The sequence below is a fragment of the Macrobrachium rosenbergii genome, chromosome 41 (assembly GCF_040412425.1).
Source record: "Macrobrachium rosenbergii isolate ZJJX-2024 chromosome 41, ASM4041242v1, whole genome shotgun sequence".
NCBI classification, from domain to species: domain Eukaryota; kingdom Metazoa; phylum Arthropoda; class Malacostraca; order Decapoda; family Palaemonidae; genus Macrobrachium; species Macrobrachium rosenbergii.
In genome coordinates this window covers 3179638-3196481 of record NC_089781.1, presented here as the reverse complement: position 1 = coordinate 3196481, position 16844 = coordinate 3179638, and the positions used below count along the sequence as shown (strand labels likewise).

Sequence of the window (16844 nt, the reverse complement as noted above, 5' to 3'; positions counted from 1 at the left end):
TTTCACGGTATCTCGATGATTGGCTTATTCGCTCCCAGTTGAAGGAAAAATGTGCGGAGGGCCTTCACAAGACCCTTCTTCTCAGCTAGGATTTGGGCCTCCTGATAAACTTCCCAAAGTCTCAACTGACTCCTTCTCAGGAGATAGCTTATTTGGGGACAAGGATAAACACAGATTTTTTGGGTTTTTCCCTTCCCCCAAAGGATAGACTCGAGCCTCCAGAAGGTAGACAAATTTCTCACCCCTCAATCTTGTTCTGTGAACAGCTGGATGACCCTGTTGGGGACTCATCTATGGAACAGTTCGTGTCCCTGGGAAGGCTGCACATGAGAAACTTACAGTTCTTTCTGAAAATCAGCTGGAACAGAAAGAAATGCCCGGATTCTTTCGTTTTTCCAATTACGAAGGAAATAAAAGAGGATCTTGTTTGGTGGAATTCAAGAGACAAGCTCTCTCAAGGAAAATTGGCACCCTCTTGTATGCCTAGATTTGTGGAAACTGTGGGGAAGGCCAGTTCTAGATCTGTTTGCGACCCCAAAGAACCATCATTTCCCTCTGTATTTTTCGCCAGCGCAAGATCCACAGGCATGGGCAATGGATGCAATGCTTTTAGATTGGTGGAACATGGACCTTTATGTCTTTCCCCCATTCAAACCAGTTCTGAAATCATCGGAATGTAAAGATGACTAGTAGCCCATTCTGGCCAGCACAGGAATGCTTCCCGGACTTGCTGGAGCTTCGCACGGATTTTCTGAGGCTGTTGCCTCAAAAACCCAAACTACTCAAACAACCACATTTCAGACAGTTCCATCAAGGACTGTCCACCCTGGCTCTGAAGGCAGTTGCAGACGCTATTGCTCGTTGTAGACGACATTCCTCGAGCAAAGTTTATCAAGTCAAGTGGACAGTGTTCCGTGACTTGTGCAGGAGACACAACATCTTGTCTTCTAAGACATCTGTAGCAGAGATAGGTGATTTCCTGCTCTATTTAAAGTCTTCCAGGAATCAGTCTACCTCAACCATTAAAGGCTACAGGGCAATGTTGGGTTCTGTATTTAGACATTGGTGTTTAGATCTCTCCACTAATAAAGATCTTTCTGATCTCATCAAGTCATTCGACACGACCAAACAGAAAGAAGATAAGCTAGTAGCCTGGAATTTAGACGTAGCTCTGAAGTGGCCGTTACAACCACGCTTTGAACCCCTGCCATCTATCTTTTTGAGGGACCTAACTAGGAAGACTCTGTTCCTAGTAATGTTAGCAACTGCCAAGTGGGTAAGTGAGCTATATGCTTTTGATAAAAAGATTGGATTCTCTCAGGGTAACACAATTTGCTCATTCACCCTAGGATTCTTAGCTAAGAATGAGACCCCTTCCAATACCTGGCCTCGCTCATACATTATTAAAAGTTTAGTAGATATTCTAGGTCCAGAGGACGTACAGAAAACTCTTTGCCTTGTAAGGGCGTTGATATACTATTTACTTAGAACAGAAAAGATCCATGGGCCTTCGAGCAACCTTTGGTGCTCAGTAAAGAATCCTTCTCGTCCTCTTTCAAAAAATGCCTTGGCATTTTTTTATGAAGGATGTTATTCTAGAGACGCACTCTCAAATTGAGGAGAATATGCTACCTGTAGTGAAAGTTAAAGCACATGAAGTGAGTGGGGGCTGCCACGTCCCTGACTTTTAGGCGTAATTTGTCTATTACCTCTATTATACAAACAACGTTTTGGAAATGCAAATTGGTGTTTGCAGCTCATTATTTGCATGAAATTGAAACTGTCTATGAAAATTGCAGTACCTTGGGTCCTATTATGGTTGCTGGTATGGTGTTGGGAAAAGGAGTGTAGGAAGTCTTCCTGCATCCTTCCTATTTTCTCGCCTTGATTCATGGTATCAAGTTGTAGGGGAGCCTGGAGGTACTTTGTATTTGGAGTGCTCACCAGTTTTTTGTCTATTAATGGTTAGGTAATGGTATTTTTCAGTGTTTGGCTATAGATGATTGTGTTTTTTATTCTCTGGTTTTGTTTTTTGGTACTTTGCCCAGGACAGGGGCAACTTTGTTAATTCTTTGTGTGCAATCAGACTCCTTTGCAACAAAGAATCCTGCTAATGTAGTAGGCGACACCTGGCTACACCGCCACGCTGCTATATGTTGAGATGAGCGCTATCCTGTAGCAGCTCTCTCAACAGGTAAGCAACCAGCAAGCATTTTTACCAATACTAGCAATTCTTCTGTTTCTTTTACATTACAATTTTAATGTACAGTATTAGGATAGATAATCCATGCATCCCACCTCCTACAATGTGGGATTCAGCTATGTAATTACTTGATAAGTACTGTAGAGTATATAAAAGTGACATTTTTTAATAAAATAAAGTTTTATATATGTAATACTTACAAGTAATTACATAATCAAAACCCCCTCCCCTCCTCCTCTTGCATGGTTAGGAAGGCATAAACATATTGAGCTCGTTTGCCAAGCTGGTTCCTCTCTTACCCTGAAAGTGGGCGGGGTCACTCACCTGGCCATAACAAAAGTAGCACTACTGCTAACTTCAAAATTCTAGCTGCCGGTTGATAGAAACTGATAGCTATGTAATTACTTGGTAAGTATATATAAAACTTTATTTTATTATAAAAATGTAATTTTTCTTAAGTTTTATTGTGTTCTGAACATTTTTAATTTTCATTTGTGGAAAATTAATAGTTTTCAAGAGACTGGACAACTCCCCACCCAATATCCTACAATAATGGGGACCTTAGTGGGAAACCAGGGTTCTTGGGGAGAGTAAAACATAAAACAAGTGCAAGGCAGTGGTGTATTTCATCTTAACCCAATCTAGGGTGCTGGGTCCTTACCTAGCCAGGGGCTTTGCTGCCCATGGACCCCCCCCTCTCCTACCTAGCCTAACACAAGGCACAGTAAATTAAACTAAGTAATAAGATTGCAATTCAACCCAACCACACCTAACCTAATCTAGGACATTAGTCCTTACCTGACCTCTGAGCCCCACCCCCTCTGGACCCCCACCATACCTAACCTTATAGGTTTTAGTATGTGTTTTGTATTAAGCATATTAAAGAGACTTGAGAACAAAGATAAACAAAACTCCAGATTGAGAACTTGTATCAAAGTAAAAGTAGATAATGATAAATTAGTAAACTGGTTTATGAATGAATTTTACATTGTAGGTATGAAGTTAACCCATATTTTTGGATTTTATATGAAAAAAATAATGTTCAAGAATTCAGCATGAAAGGCAGAAAAATTTCTTTTGTACTACACTTAAGAAGTGCTATTAACAGAGCACAGAAACTTTAAATATTACAGTACTCTTTTTAGGTTAATTTTTAGCCTATATAATTCACTCATAAGCTAGGCTCTACATGCATTGTGCCAATTGTAGTTGCAAGGATACATCATAGCCTAATCTAGGGTACAGCATCAACAGTTACAAGTTAAAATTGTGATATAGAGTTACAAGATTAACCACCATAATATTGTGTATATACTGTAGCTCATTTTTAGTTAAGGAGTGAGTGGTCTGTATTTCATTACTGTTTTACTTTCATTCAGAACCAGGAAACTTTTTTCAAGACTATTTCAGCAAATATTACTTCTGAAAATAAATCACTTTTCTTTTGTATGAATTGTCACTAATGGTGCAGAAATGATAACTTTTTTATTTTTTACATATGCCATCATATTAATTACAGATTATGTATCAGGTTGCAAATGTGTGTAATGTGCTGCCCTTGTCATTTTTGTAATTATGATATTAACCATTAATCATTGTCCCAAGATATGTTAGGTTAGAGGAGGTTACTTCAGGATGTATCCCAGTAATTACTGTTGGTTATGATTTACCGTTCATTTGCTTTTCTTTTCGTTTCGCTCCAGTTTGCAGTTTATCATAAATCACTTTTTCTGATAGAAATTATTATTTTACAGTATTTTTATGGTTAATATCTGCATATAGTCAATAAGTAACACATTCAAATATTATGATTATGTAAAGAAGACAGATGATAGTCTATTAGGGTAATACAGCTGGAAAAATACTTTTAAAAAAATTTGCAGACAATTAAATTAACAAAAGATACAATTGCTGGATCATACTAGTGAAGAATCTTGTAAACTAGTAAACATTAAACATGAAGTTATATAACAGAAAAGCATTTTGTTTTTAAATGGTATACTCTTAGAAAAAGCTAGTCCAAATGTATTTATTCTGTTTGCTGTGGTTCTTCATCGTCTTGGAAATTTTTATTATTTTGGGTAGTGATTAATACCATGTTCTCCACAGTGCTTTCAGTCCTTCTCAGATATATTGGTTTTTGCAGGTATTTTCAGAGGATGGGCTTGGGTCACATAGTGCAAAAAGTCGAAGATTTAACCAATGGAACCAAGACTCTCAAAGTGATCACAGTTCTTGATGACAAAGTCAGTGCTAAATACAGAGAAAATGCATCCAAAAGGATCAGAGCTGTAAGTATTTTAAAGGTTTTTGTAAAATTACTTAACTTTTATTCCACAAGACTACAAATCCTTGCCTTCACATGGATACTTTCCTGGTGCAGCTGGGGTTGGCTGAAACTTGAAACATGGATTTGAATTTAGTGGACTCCTTGTGTGGCCATGAGGGAACTGCCTGCACACACAGGATGATGATGTTAGTTCCTTTTTGAAAATTGTGGGGCATTTGATTTGGAATTATATTATTTAGACTGGTTTGGATATACTGTGTGGGGGAAATATTTTTTAAAGTAATGCTATTTGTTCCTACTCAAATACAAACCTTCGTTTTTTACGTAGGGATTTAACTTGCGAACATGAGCTAGAGCGGCCGTTTAACTTTCAAACAACGACATTAACTACTGCCCACTTATTGGCCTGTACTCCACTTTGTTTTCAGCCGCCCTCGTGACCGCTTTACCAGTCACGCTATCTGCTAGCTGCAGGACTGCTCTTACTTCCTTGGTAACCCCTCATGCAGCATTAGTGATGATCCCTGGGGCTTTTGCATACATCATCTCTGGGTGACATTCTCTTCTACACACTGTTATTGAAGGACTTGCTGAGCAAGAAGCCCAAGGAGAGGAGAAAGAAGTCATTGTCAACGAGTGCTGTTGCCTCCAGCCTCCACCCCTTCTTCCAAGGCTTGCAAGCAGAGGAAGAGAAAGGTTGCTTCATCTTCCTGGAGAAATTCTCGTAGAGCTTCGAACAGCTGGCCCTCTTTTTGTAGAGGGCTGACAGTTCTCTTGCTAGCATGAGTGTCGTTGTACCCGTTGCCTAGCACGCAGTTGCAACTGCTACCCGGGGTTCTACAGAACCCTGGTGTAACAGTACTCGCCCAGGTAGCCCGCCTACTCAGGCCATTGGTACCAGCCCCGTTAGCCTGCTTACCCGTGCTACCAGTGACAGGCCTGAACTTTCGCTAGCGGTACTGCTGCTCATTGCTGAGTGTATGGGTGCATTTGCTACCCAGGGTTCTTCAGACACCCAGTGTATTGGTACTGGTATCAGCCCTGGTTAGTTGCCTACCTTGGCTATCGGTACCATCCACAGTTTCTCGCTAGCACTACTGTGAGTACCACTCCTCCCGTTGCCAAGTGCACAGGTGCAACTGCTACCCAGGGTTCTCCAGACCCCCCACTGTATTGGTACCAGCCCTGGTAGCCTGTCTACCGGGTTTGGCAAGGGTCTTTGGTCTATGAACCTGATCCCAGCTCCTGGCACAGCCCAGTGAGAAATGGTGAGCAGAGAGCATGCATGTGCTCCCTTATCCCCTTCCTGCTCTTCAAGAGAGTGACCCAGGGGTCCCTGGACAGTGGTCCGGTCACTTGGGCAAGGCAAGAGGGAGTCCCCTGCTTAGTCGTCTTCTCTTGTAGAAGCCTTGGCTTCTAAGAAGACTGGAGCACGCTCGTGGGACAGCCCCTGCCCATGTTTGCATAAGTAGGACCACTCTCCCTGATTCTGCCGATGTGGTCATCGCGGGTTGATGACCTTCTGCAGACTCACTCACCAGCTGGGGCTACAGTCTTCGACAGGCTGGGCAAGAGTGCTCTCAGTCCCTTAATGGTTCCCTCTTCCTCCTTGGAGTTTTATTCCAGAAGCCAGACAGGTCTGGAGCTTGGCACCAGGGCAGTGCTTGCTCCCACCCAGGCCCATACACAGAAGCCTATGTTCCTGGTTTGGTCCTCGGACTGGACAGGACACAGCTCAAGTGATCAAGAGATGGCCAGCGGGCTCTGGTGAGTGTCCCTCTCCTGCGGAGGGAGCGCTTCTGGAGGACAGGGTCCTGGAGGGACCTGAGGATCCTATGTCCCAGGACATGGACAACCACGAATTGCAGAGGCTTTTTGTTGATCTCTAGAATACGTCATTTTAATGGTCTCTAGGAAGAGACCTTGGCTTTTCCTGCACTCTTCTCCCACCATGGAGTCTTTCTGGAGAATTCACTTAGTTCTGGCAAGAGAAGTGTCCCTGGTCCAGTTGTTCATACAAGGTATTTCCTCTGCCTCTAGCTTGCCAGAGGAAATATCATGTTCTCTGGGAGAGCCCATTGCCGACTAAGCAGGTTGGCCTGGACCAGACTCATCTGTGTCCCAGTCTGTCACTAGAGTATCTCTGTGCAGAGGGAATCTCCCTCTCGCAAGTGTAGGCAGTGGCATGGGAATCGACTGCCATGGCAGCATTCCAGTCAGTCTCGTAGGTCAATCTTGGGGTCCTGTCACTGGCCAAGATCACTTATTCTTTGGGCTCACATGCACCAAGGAGAATGCAGCCATCAAAGAGACTTATTGTTTGGAGGCAGTGTCAAGACACTGTATTATCTCAAATTTCTAGGTTTTTTGGTCCTGAGTTGGCTTTGACACTGGGGAGCACACCGATTCTGAGACCCTCCTCCGTCTTTGCTAGAGGGAGGGAAAGGCTGCGGTGGGCAGGCTTCAGAACAACAAACTTGTTCACCAGGCAGTGGCTAAGACCTCCAGGTCTTCACGTGGCACTGTGGCTTGACCCATCAGAGAGGGCGACTTCTTGCCTTCAGTGGATTTTAGGGATGTGCTAGGACAGAGATCAGCTTCTTGAGCTTTTGTCATGAACTGGGTATAGTGATCAACTTCAAGAAGTCAGATCTCAGTGCCAAGCATGGGATGAAGTATCTGAGCATGTTGATAGACATAGCATCAGCGAGGGTCTTCCCTCTGGAGTCTTGTATTGCCAGGTTCAGAGAGGCATTGCAGAAGTCCCTGTCTTGACAGGAACAAACCTCTCGGCAGTGGCATGTCATTCTGGGTCACTTTTCGTTGCTGGAGAAGATGGGCCCTTAGGGGTGGCTTCACCTTCGTTCCCTTTAGTGGAGAATGAAGGATTGGTCTCCAGTGAGTGACCCTCCTTTCTCTCCTGTTCCTCTGCCAGAGGAAATGAGGAGAGATCTAGCTTGTTAGTTAGATGATTGGAGCCTCTTTTTAGGGGTGCCATTGGGCACTCCCCCTCCCGAGGTGCTTCTGCTCTTTGGATGTATCTACTAGGGATGGCCACACACCTGGAAGAATTGTTGGCTTCAGGTGTGTGTGGGACCAGAATGACAGACACCTCCACATCAGTGTCATGGAACTCAAGGCAACATTTTTAGGTCAGCAAGAGTTTCGGGACTGAGTGATGGGGCACTGTGGTTTTGATGAGGGACAACACACCATTGGATTGTGGAACAGTCTCCCTGAGGACGTCGTGTGATTGGAACTTCAAAAGTTCAAGGGAAGGTGCAATGCATTACTAACGTATTGCTATTCTCCTTGCATTTTAAGACATTTTTATCTGTTTGTTAACTTATTAATAATATTCTTTTTAATAAGTGAGGTCTCTTCTTCTGTATTTCCCTTTACCTTCTCTTACTTCCTAATGAGCACCATATTCTTTGGAAGCTTGAATTTCAAGCAGGTGCACAAGTGGGCAGTAGCACACTTGGTGGAGCTGTCAGCCAGGTACATTCCAGGGCTGTGGAATTTGGTGGCAGACAAGCTTAGTTGCCAGAGCCTGGTGAGAGGGATAAAGCCCCTACACCAAGACATTGCAGAGAAACTCTTCGAGTTCTGGGGAGTCCCAACCATGATATCTTTGTAACCTGGTACAACAGAAAGTTACTGGTGTTCTGCTCAATTGTGCTGGACCATGGGTTGTGATAAAGGATGCTTTCCAGCACCCGGGGACATTTTAGAGGCTTACACCTTTGCTCCTTTTTATCTGATTCGTCACATGATCAACAGAGTTCTGATCACCCTGAATTACAAATCGACTTGTGTAGCTCCCAGTGGCCACATCGCAAGAGGTTCCCAGAACCTCTGGTTCTGTTGTATGAGGTCCCAAGAGAGATTCCCTGTGGCTCAACCTTCTGTGCCAGCTGTATGTTGAGAGGTATCACCAGGTGGTGAAAGTGCTGAGACTTCATGCCTGGAGACTATCAAGCATCTCCTGCAAACAAGAGGGTTGTTTCTTGACACATAGTGAAGGAGATGTCTGGATACCTATGGAATCCTCAGCAACTGCGTAGCAGGGGAAATGGACTATCTTGTGTAGCTGGTGTAGTCAGCAGGGTATCTCTCCAGTCAGAGCTTCTCTTCAGCAGGTATTAGACTTTCTCACCCATTGTTGCCAAGAGAAGCTTCTCTCTGTTTTGGTCATTAAGGGCTTTAGAGCTGCCCTTGGCCAAGTCCATTGGTTGAAGGAATGGATCTCTCACCTTTGTGAGAGATTTTTATGCTTCTGAGAAGTTTAGAACAGTCTTGCCCACCCAGGGAGCTTAGGCCTCTGAGTGGGACGCGACTGTCATCCTAAGGAGCCTAGCTCTTGCGCCATACGAGCTGTTAAGAGAGTCATCAGACAGAGATCTAACTCCAAGACTGTTTTCCTTGCTTGCCCTGGCATCAGCGAAGAGACTAGGTGAGCTTCATGACCTTCAGTGCTAGGCACTTGAGGGGATGGGGATCTGTTATGCTCAAGTTGTTTCCAGAATTCGTAACTAAGACTCAGAATCTGTCGATTTGTATTTGTGTAGGAACAAATAGCAAATTTTTTAAAGCAATTTGTGTTTTTCCTTACATACAAACCTGATGTTGCAAACCTGAAGTTCTTTTTATTTACATCCCACCTCAGCCACCCCTCATTGTGGTACCTAGACTGAAAGGCAAAGTGGAGTGCAGACTGACGAGTGGGCGGGGTTTCCCCCCGTAACGTTGGTAGTTAACGAGCTTGTTTGAAAAAATGGCCGTTCCAGCTCTCATTTGCTGGTTGGGATTCTCCTCAGTGGGAGAAGTTTAGTAGGAAAAGGAGTAAGGACAAAAGGTCTATACATCTGGTGACCTCACTGAGTATCTCTGGTCCTTTCCTCTCTCCTTCCTCCATTGCTATCCCACTGCTTCCTCAGAGGACTTGCCCATCACGGGAATGGGGATTGCTTGAGAGATGGGGAAAAATCTTGCCATATCTGTTCGGGGGAGAACACTGATGCTAAGGCTGATGCCCACCTAGTCGCACATCAGTTCCAGCACCCCGATAGTCGACTTTGATGTACCAGGTATTTGGAAAAAATCATCATTGAAGTGCCTGTGAAAAATATGGCCTACCCTGAACATCCTTGGTAGTCTTTCTTTTGCAGACTTCATGGACAACTTGGCTGCTGAGGAGTTTTCGCCTTTCCTGCTACTGCTGCTTCTTCTGTTACTGTGTCTGATGCTACATCCTTGGTTCCTGTGAAGGAGAATCCTCCCAGTGGTGGATCCCCTGGTTGCTGCTTCAATGATGATAATTCCAGTTCCAACCTTGGACTCCAGTATAGGGAATGTGCTTGGCTGACAGATTCTGGATCCAAATGGTGACTGTTGGGTCACATGGTGTGTCTCATGGGAACAAGCCAGGAACCAGAAGCAAGGTACAGCTTTCTCTCTCATGGGAGAGAAGCCATTTCATGCCCTTTGGGGATCTTATGAGTCTTGACAGTCCTATTCCAACAGAGCATCACAAGACTGTGCTGGAGCAGCACTTTTGAGAGAGTATTTTGTTCATTTGTAAGTGTGATAATCTCAGGTAGTCCTCCTTGGCTCCACTCTTGGCCACAGTCTCTTCAGTCAAACTCACCCTCATATGTACTCCTTAAGCAAGAATGTTCGTCAGGTTGCCGTGGTCCCAGCTTGCTTGTGGTGTCTTGGACTAAGTGAACACAGATCTGCAGGACAGGGAGTTCCTTGGGTCCAGCAGATCAAGCAAACCCCTTCCTTTGATCACTTACATGCCCCAGGGAATACTACACTCCATAGCACACAGAACTTGTCAATCTGGGGGCTGATGAACAAACACCCTCTTAGATCGGTGTCATGGAGTCTGTTGCCATGGCATTTCCAGGCTACCACATGGCTTGCCTTTGGTTGAACTTGTTAGCAGATTTTTTTGTGACAGGTGTCTCATCATAGGTTGACAGGGCAAAGTTTAAGAGGTTACTTTGCTGGGAGAAAAGGCTTTGACCTTCCTTGCACACCAGTGTTACAACCTTTGGGCTAATCTGGTTCTGAGAAGGAGGGACATGGTTACGTCCTTCTCCCAAAAGGTTTCCCATGAGAATAGTTTCTTGCTCAGGAATAGCTCAGTATTTGGTTTTTTATTACTTTTTCCAAACAGTAATATGGAAGTGGCAGTGGAAAGGGGAATAACAGAACCTTGGGACATTCTTATCCTCTTTGTGGTGCCCTTCAAATCTGTGTGGGGGGCCAGAGGTAACAGTAGCCAAACCCTCGGGTATGGCTAAGCCCTCAGTGTATGGTTGTGAGAAATCCTTCTCCTCATTAACCCAGACAAGTAGCCCAGTCTTCTTCCTCTAAGAAGGGAGGTGAGTCTTCCAAAACCTTACATCCTCCTCCCATAGTGATGATCAGGAAGAGCGGAAAGGAGGAGGAGGGAGGGAATCGCTTAGGTTGGCAATCCCCTTCCTCTGTTACCATGAACAAGTTGTTGCTTGTCTTACCAGTGATGGAAACATGGTGCAGAACCCTAGGTAATATCAGCCCTTTTAGACAGATACAGTCATCTCTTGATTATCTGGATTAATAGAGCCAACTTTTGGATTAGGGCAAGTAAAAAAATCTGCACCCTTCTTCCCCCTACATTGTCAACACAGCATAACCATAAACACTAAATATGCGTATGAACATCCATCAGACTTTAAACTGAAAACTTGATACAAAAAGCAATTATCTTCCTTACTTTCAAATATTATTAACAAAATATACTGTATAAATATGCTTTTAAAAAAAAACCAAACCCTTTTTTCTCATGCAACATACAGTACGATAGGGTACACTAATGGATAACAAGTACTGTACAGGCAGTCCTCAGTTATCGGTGGTGGTTCCATTCTGGGGGTGTGATGATAACAAAGTCTGCGATACCAAATTATCGGCACTGATAAGTGGAAATCAGCGATTTTCGGCGCCAAAAATGATTGATTTTCGTCACTAGACAAGCCCCATAAAACCGGATCGCCATTAACCGAGCCCGCCTTTAACCGGGGACTGCCTGTATCACTTTTTCCTATTTTGTTTAAATGTAAATGCTGTAATAAGACAACTTTTTCTCTCTCACTTACCTTTGTGCAGTCCCAAAACTGCATATATTGGCCAGCCTTTTAAAAACTTGCAAGGAGGTTTACAAGTCCTCTTCATAACACTGTCGAGGTCCTGTACCACCTGGATGTGTAGAGGGTCCTGGTCATTGAGAGGCAGCAAATAGACATCAGATTCCTCACTGGATGAACCCGGCACATCAACAAAGGGAATTTTTGTTTCCTCCTCGGAAGCATCCTAAGCTTTGCCAGAATCTTCTTACTAGAAAGCCCATGTTGAATCTTAAATCAAAACCGCCAACCTTTGGATGCCTTAAGTCTGTAACCCCATGCGTGCCTGCAAACTTCATAACTGCATTCTTCAACTCGGCACCACCAATGCGCTTGCCAGCCGCCATTTGCTGACAAAACCAGGTCAAGGTCGACTGTTCAATGTCGTCTGGTCAGCCTTTTTCCATGACCTTGCAGGCCTGACTCCTGGATGTCTTCTTCCCAAAGTCTGTTGCGTACTTCTTTAACTTGTCCCGGGAAGTCTTGATTTTATGTAAGGCTGACCGTGCCATGTCGTACTCATTCATAATATGTGCCATAGACCAGTTTGCTTCAATTCTCTCGATTTCTAGTTTCTGTTGAAGGGTCAACACTTTCTCACCCTCATAGGATGAAGTGGAGCCATACAAATAATACCCAGCAGCACACACACACACACACACACAACTAACAGCACCTATTATGGTGCTGGTTCTGCAACAAAAGTACATGCTCGGGGTAATGCATGGCATATCACAAATACCCACAAACAATTCAAACAAGCCATTGATCACACAAGACTATACATAGAGGGGAAAACCCTCTTTGTTACCGAGTGTAATGATACTTTTCGGATGTTGCCAATCTGCAAATGATATGTTTATTATGCTCGTGCTTATCAGCCATTAAAAATAAAAAATCACAATCCCGTATACATTTCCCCCAGTAGCAAGAAAGCTTGAAAAAAACATGAGTTCTTGTACACCCCCATGTACCATACGCTATTAAACTGATGATGTAGGCTATCCATATTGGCCAATAAAAAGCAATAAAGAAAGTGACATTTTATGATGTGTTAAGTGGTGTGCTTTTAAGCCATTTGCATTCTGGTAATTTTTACATTTTTGGATTCAGCTGATTGAGTTTTAGTGACCTCATTACTATCCATTGCTAGATGAAGCACAATTTGGAGATATAGTTTTTGTAAATTGATAAAGCATGGTTTAAAAATGCATCTTATCTTTATCTATACAAACTATTGTTATTATTATTATTATTATTATTATTATTATTATTATATTATTATCCAGACGATGCCCATAGGGGCATTGGCTTGCAATTCAAGCTTCCAAAGAATATGGTGTCCATTAGGAAGACGTAAGAGGAGGTAAAGGGAAATACAAAAGGAAGAGATCTCACTTATTAGAAAAGAAAAGTAAATTAATAAATAGATAAAAATATTAAAATGCAAAGAGAGTAGTATCAGGGTAGTAATGCGTTGCATCTTCGCTTGAACTTCTAAAGTTCCAGTTGCACGACTTCCTCTGGGAGGCTGTTACACAGTCCAACAGTGTGAGAAATTAGGGACCTCTGGAAGTGATAAGTTTGACAGCAAGGCACATTTACTGCACATTGGTGCTGTTGTTTAGTGAATCTGGTTGCTCTCAACAGATAAAGGGTATCAGGGATCAGTTTTGAATGTGAAAGATATCTGTTGAAACAGCTTATGAAAAAATGACAAACAAGAGACTATCCATTGTTGTTTTCTCCTGTCCAAAATGTTTTAGCAGCCTGCCCTTTATTCATTTCTTCATTCACAGTTACAACCTGCAGGTTTAACAATGTACTTTTGTGAGACCTTTTTCTTCATTGCTTGAAGGGTGAATAAAAATTAATTTTATTTTTACTTATGGAAGTCATCATTGATAAGTTTTTAACCAGTCGACAACTGTAATGCAACTCAAACGTGCATTAGTTACAGTAACTAACATCCCAGCCCGAGAAGAACCCTAAAAGAGTTCAGAGGTCTGGTTAAACAAATCATTTATAACTAACTAACAGTAACTAACATTGGCAAACAAGTGTTTCTTGCTTCAGTTGTTTATGTCAGTTCATGTTGCTGTCTATGCCTGTGGTTTGCTGAGCAGTATTCATTGAAATAGTAAGTGATTGTTAATTATAAGATATATTAATGAATTATTAGATAAGCAAATAAATTTGGTAAGCCTGGTTGAGTGTATAATGTTTCATATGTAGCCATTCTGTGTATGTGTGCGTATTATGATAAACTGCTATCTTATAATTTACCAAGCAGTCTCTTATTCGTTATAAAAATAGTCCATAAGCTCTAATATGTTGATGTGTAATTGTGTTTCTTTACTGATTTATTGTTTCTTTCAGGTTGTTAAGCAAGAGCAATTGATAAAAATGAAAGAGAAGAAGCCTTGCAGGGGCCAGGAAAACGTTGAACCAGATTTACAGGATGCAAATACTGGGCTAAATTCAAATTTGCCAAACTTAGAAGAAGAGAAACTCCTCTTCATGAATAAAGGTATTGATAAGTATTCTTACTACTGTGTGTGTGTGTTTTTATTTTTTTATTTATTTTTTTTTCCCTTCCCACTGAGCCACTACTGCCTTCATTGCCCCACTGTCAGGAATATGTTACCTTAAGGACAAAATTTACTTCAAACCTGCCAATATTTACTCAAAGATGACCACCTAGACTTAATTTTGACTCGTCATCCACACTTTGGCGCCAATACATATCTAAGAAAGGTACCGATGACCTAAAATTGGCAATTTTTGGTTATCGGCGATTTTTGTTTATCATCATGCTGTCAGAACGGCCTGTACTGTAGTTAGTACTGCATGTCTCGAATTTTTATAAAATCTTCAAGAGTAAAAATTATGAAAAATTCAGAAGTTATTATCCCTACAGGCTGGGCTAAAATATATATTAAGACCACCCTAGACTGGACAAACTTTAATTTTGGCCAGTTTAAGAAAAAACATCAATGTAGAGAGGAAGATATGCAAATGCATATGTTATAAGAAAAATAAATTAAAAATTTTCTGTACCCTTCACGGGAAGTTGAAAGTGAATATTTCCAACTCTGTGCGAGGCCTCTTTTTCAAGACACTCGTAAAAATATGCTTATTTTGCCCAGTAATTTTATTTTATAAAATTATTTACAGCTCACACAGTATCATAACAGATAAGAATTAAAATCAATAACAAAGTCTGAGTATATTTATGGTAAAATATTTCTGAGATGAGATGGGAGATGCAGTAACTTTTAGTGAGTTATACATGCTTTTTCCAATATGTCTTTGTGTTTTAGTTTGCAAAATTACAATTATAGCTGACATACTATCGCAAAATATAAGACCCAAAACCAACAGCAATCCCTGGATAATTATCAGCAAATATATAAAAGACATCCTGGGATGGGGAGGGTATTACTTTCTCCCATAAAATCTCAAGTCACACTGATCTCCCTCTATCTTGTACTGAGGTGCTAGTGTTCTGTAAGAGTTGTCATAAGTCATTTATGGCCCAGTGAAGTGATTTGAGCATTATTCCTGCAAAATTTCTTTGAAACTGTATGGCGCGAAGTATTGAATCTCATCTGAGGGACTCCAGATCGAATTCTAGAGCCAGTATTATGCCTCACATGATCATGCCTGTCTAGTAAGGGTTAAAAACCTATAAAATGTGGAGATTATCTCACACATAAGATTTTTATTTGGTCATAAAATGGCAAAATTGTTTTGTTCAAAAATTAATTTGCTCAGTTTACAGTAATAGTCTGATAGTGCAGAAGTAGAGCTTTATGTAGAATTATATATATTTAAAAAATTAAAGGATTAACCCGCAAGATGTGGCACGTCGCTAAAATTGACGCTTTATATGCTGCGTAAGGACGACGTCGATATTATTGACGCTTTATTTTCAAATATCGTGGTAAATTTAGTCCCTCCCCTTAGCTCTGTTTGAGTGACATCAACAGTCTCACCAGCCATTCAGCTCACTATTGAACATAAAAGATGCCAGATTTCTCTTAATCATAGGTATAAAAATAGCAAAATTGTAAACCTTCCGTCAGCCCAGAGGGTGGGACCAGGGAGGCTTTTGTATCCTGAAGTTGAGCAACTGTCAAAGATTTTTATAAATCTTTGTCTATTTTGTGAATTTTGGGGATAATGGCTTTTGATGATGATGCTTATTCATTTTCATCAAATAGTGATATCGAGATAAATAATTACAATGACAGTGACAACAGTAATATTGGTTTTAAAGTTAGTATGCATAGGACAGTTAACATACACACACATATACACCCATTCAGCCAATTAATAACTGTTGTATATTTTTTGTACTTTTATAGGTGTTTCCTGAATAGCTAAGGAGTAAGAACAAATTTGAAATCGTCCCAGAAAATACTGCATGAAGCATTCCAAAACTAAAAAGTGGCTTTTGAAAAAATGTTGTCTTTCCAAAAAATATTCATTTTAAATACAAGTTTTTAAAAGTATTTTATATTTTACTTTTGATCATTAATCTGTGACACAAGGCCATTACAACCATGTATAACATTAGGTGATAAGTTAAAAAATGAGCAAGAAAATATTGGTTCCATTACTGAAGTTGCAAATGCATAATAATGCTGTCATCCTTAATTGGCATCCCCCTAGCATCTCTTAGGTTAGGAAAAGGAGAAAGAATGATAATTTCTAAAAACAAAATTAAATATAATTAAAAGGAGAAGAGAAAGTAAGTGAAAACATTTTTAAGTATAAATAGGGTAAGGGGAACAAGATCACAAAGGAAGCAAGGGGCTGAAACATCAGAAACTCACAAATGCATGGCTGACCTGGGGAACCAGCTTGTGCATGAAAGCCTTTTTGTGTGCTTACGGTTTCCACCCCATCAAGTTGTGAAAATTGTAGTCCTTATTTGTGAATAGGCCAAGAAAAGGGCATTAAAGCAAGGGAGTTAGCAGCTTTAGATAAAGGCAAACATCCAGGTGAATGACAGTGAAGCTTGGTTAATGTAGTACACGAGCTTCTGTTAAACCAAGTATCCCGCCATCATCCACCTTTCAGCTTATGGATTCGTTTGTCTCATCCCAGGGTGAGAGGGAAAAACTTAGGAGGTTGCTGGTGTCAGGTGGGAAGGTGCTGACTTTTC

At 41.5% G+C, this 16844-nt stretch overlaps 1 protein-coding gene across 1 annotated transcript in view; it reads left to right on the top strand.

The window, feature by feature from the left end:
- The window catches only part of LOC136826585 (serine-rich adhesin for platelets-like), a 50984-nt gene that overhangs the window by 15626 nt on the left and 18514 nt on the right, over positions 1–16844 (top strand). The window contains 2 exon segments of the mRNA XM_067083802.1: positions 4350–4494; positions 14051–14201. Coding sequence (XP_066939903.1) covers positions 4350–4494; positions 14051–14201 — 296 coding nt within the window.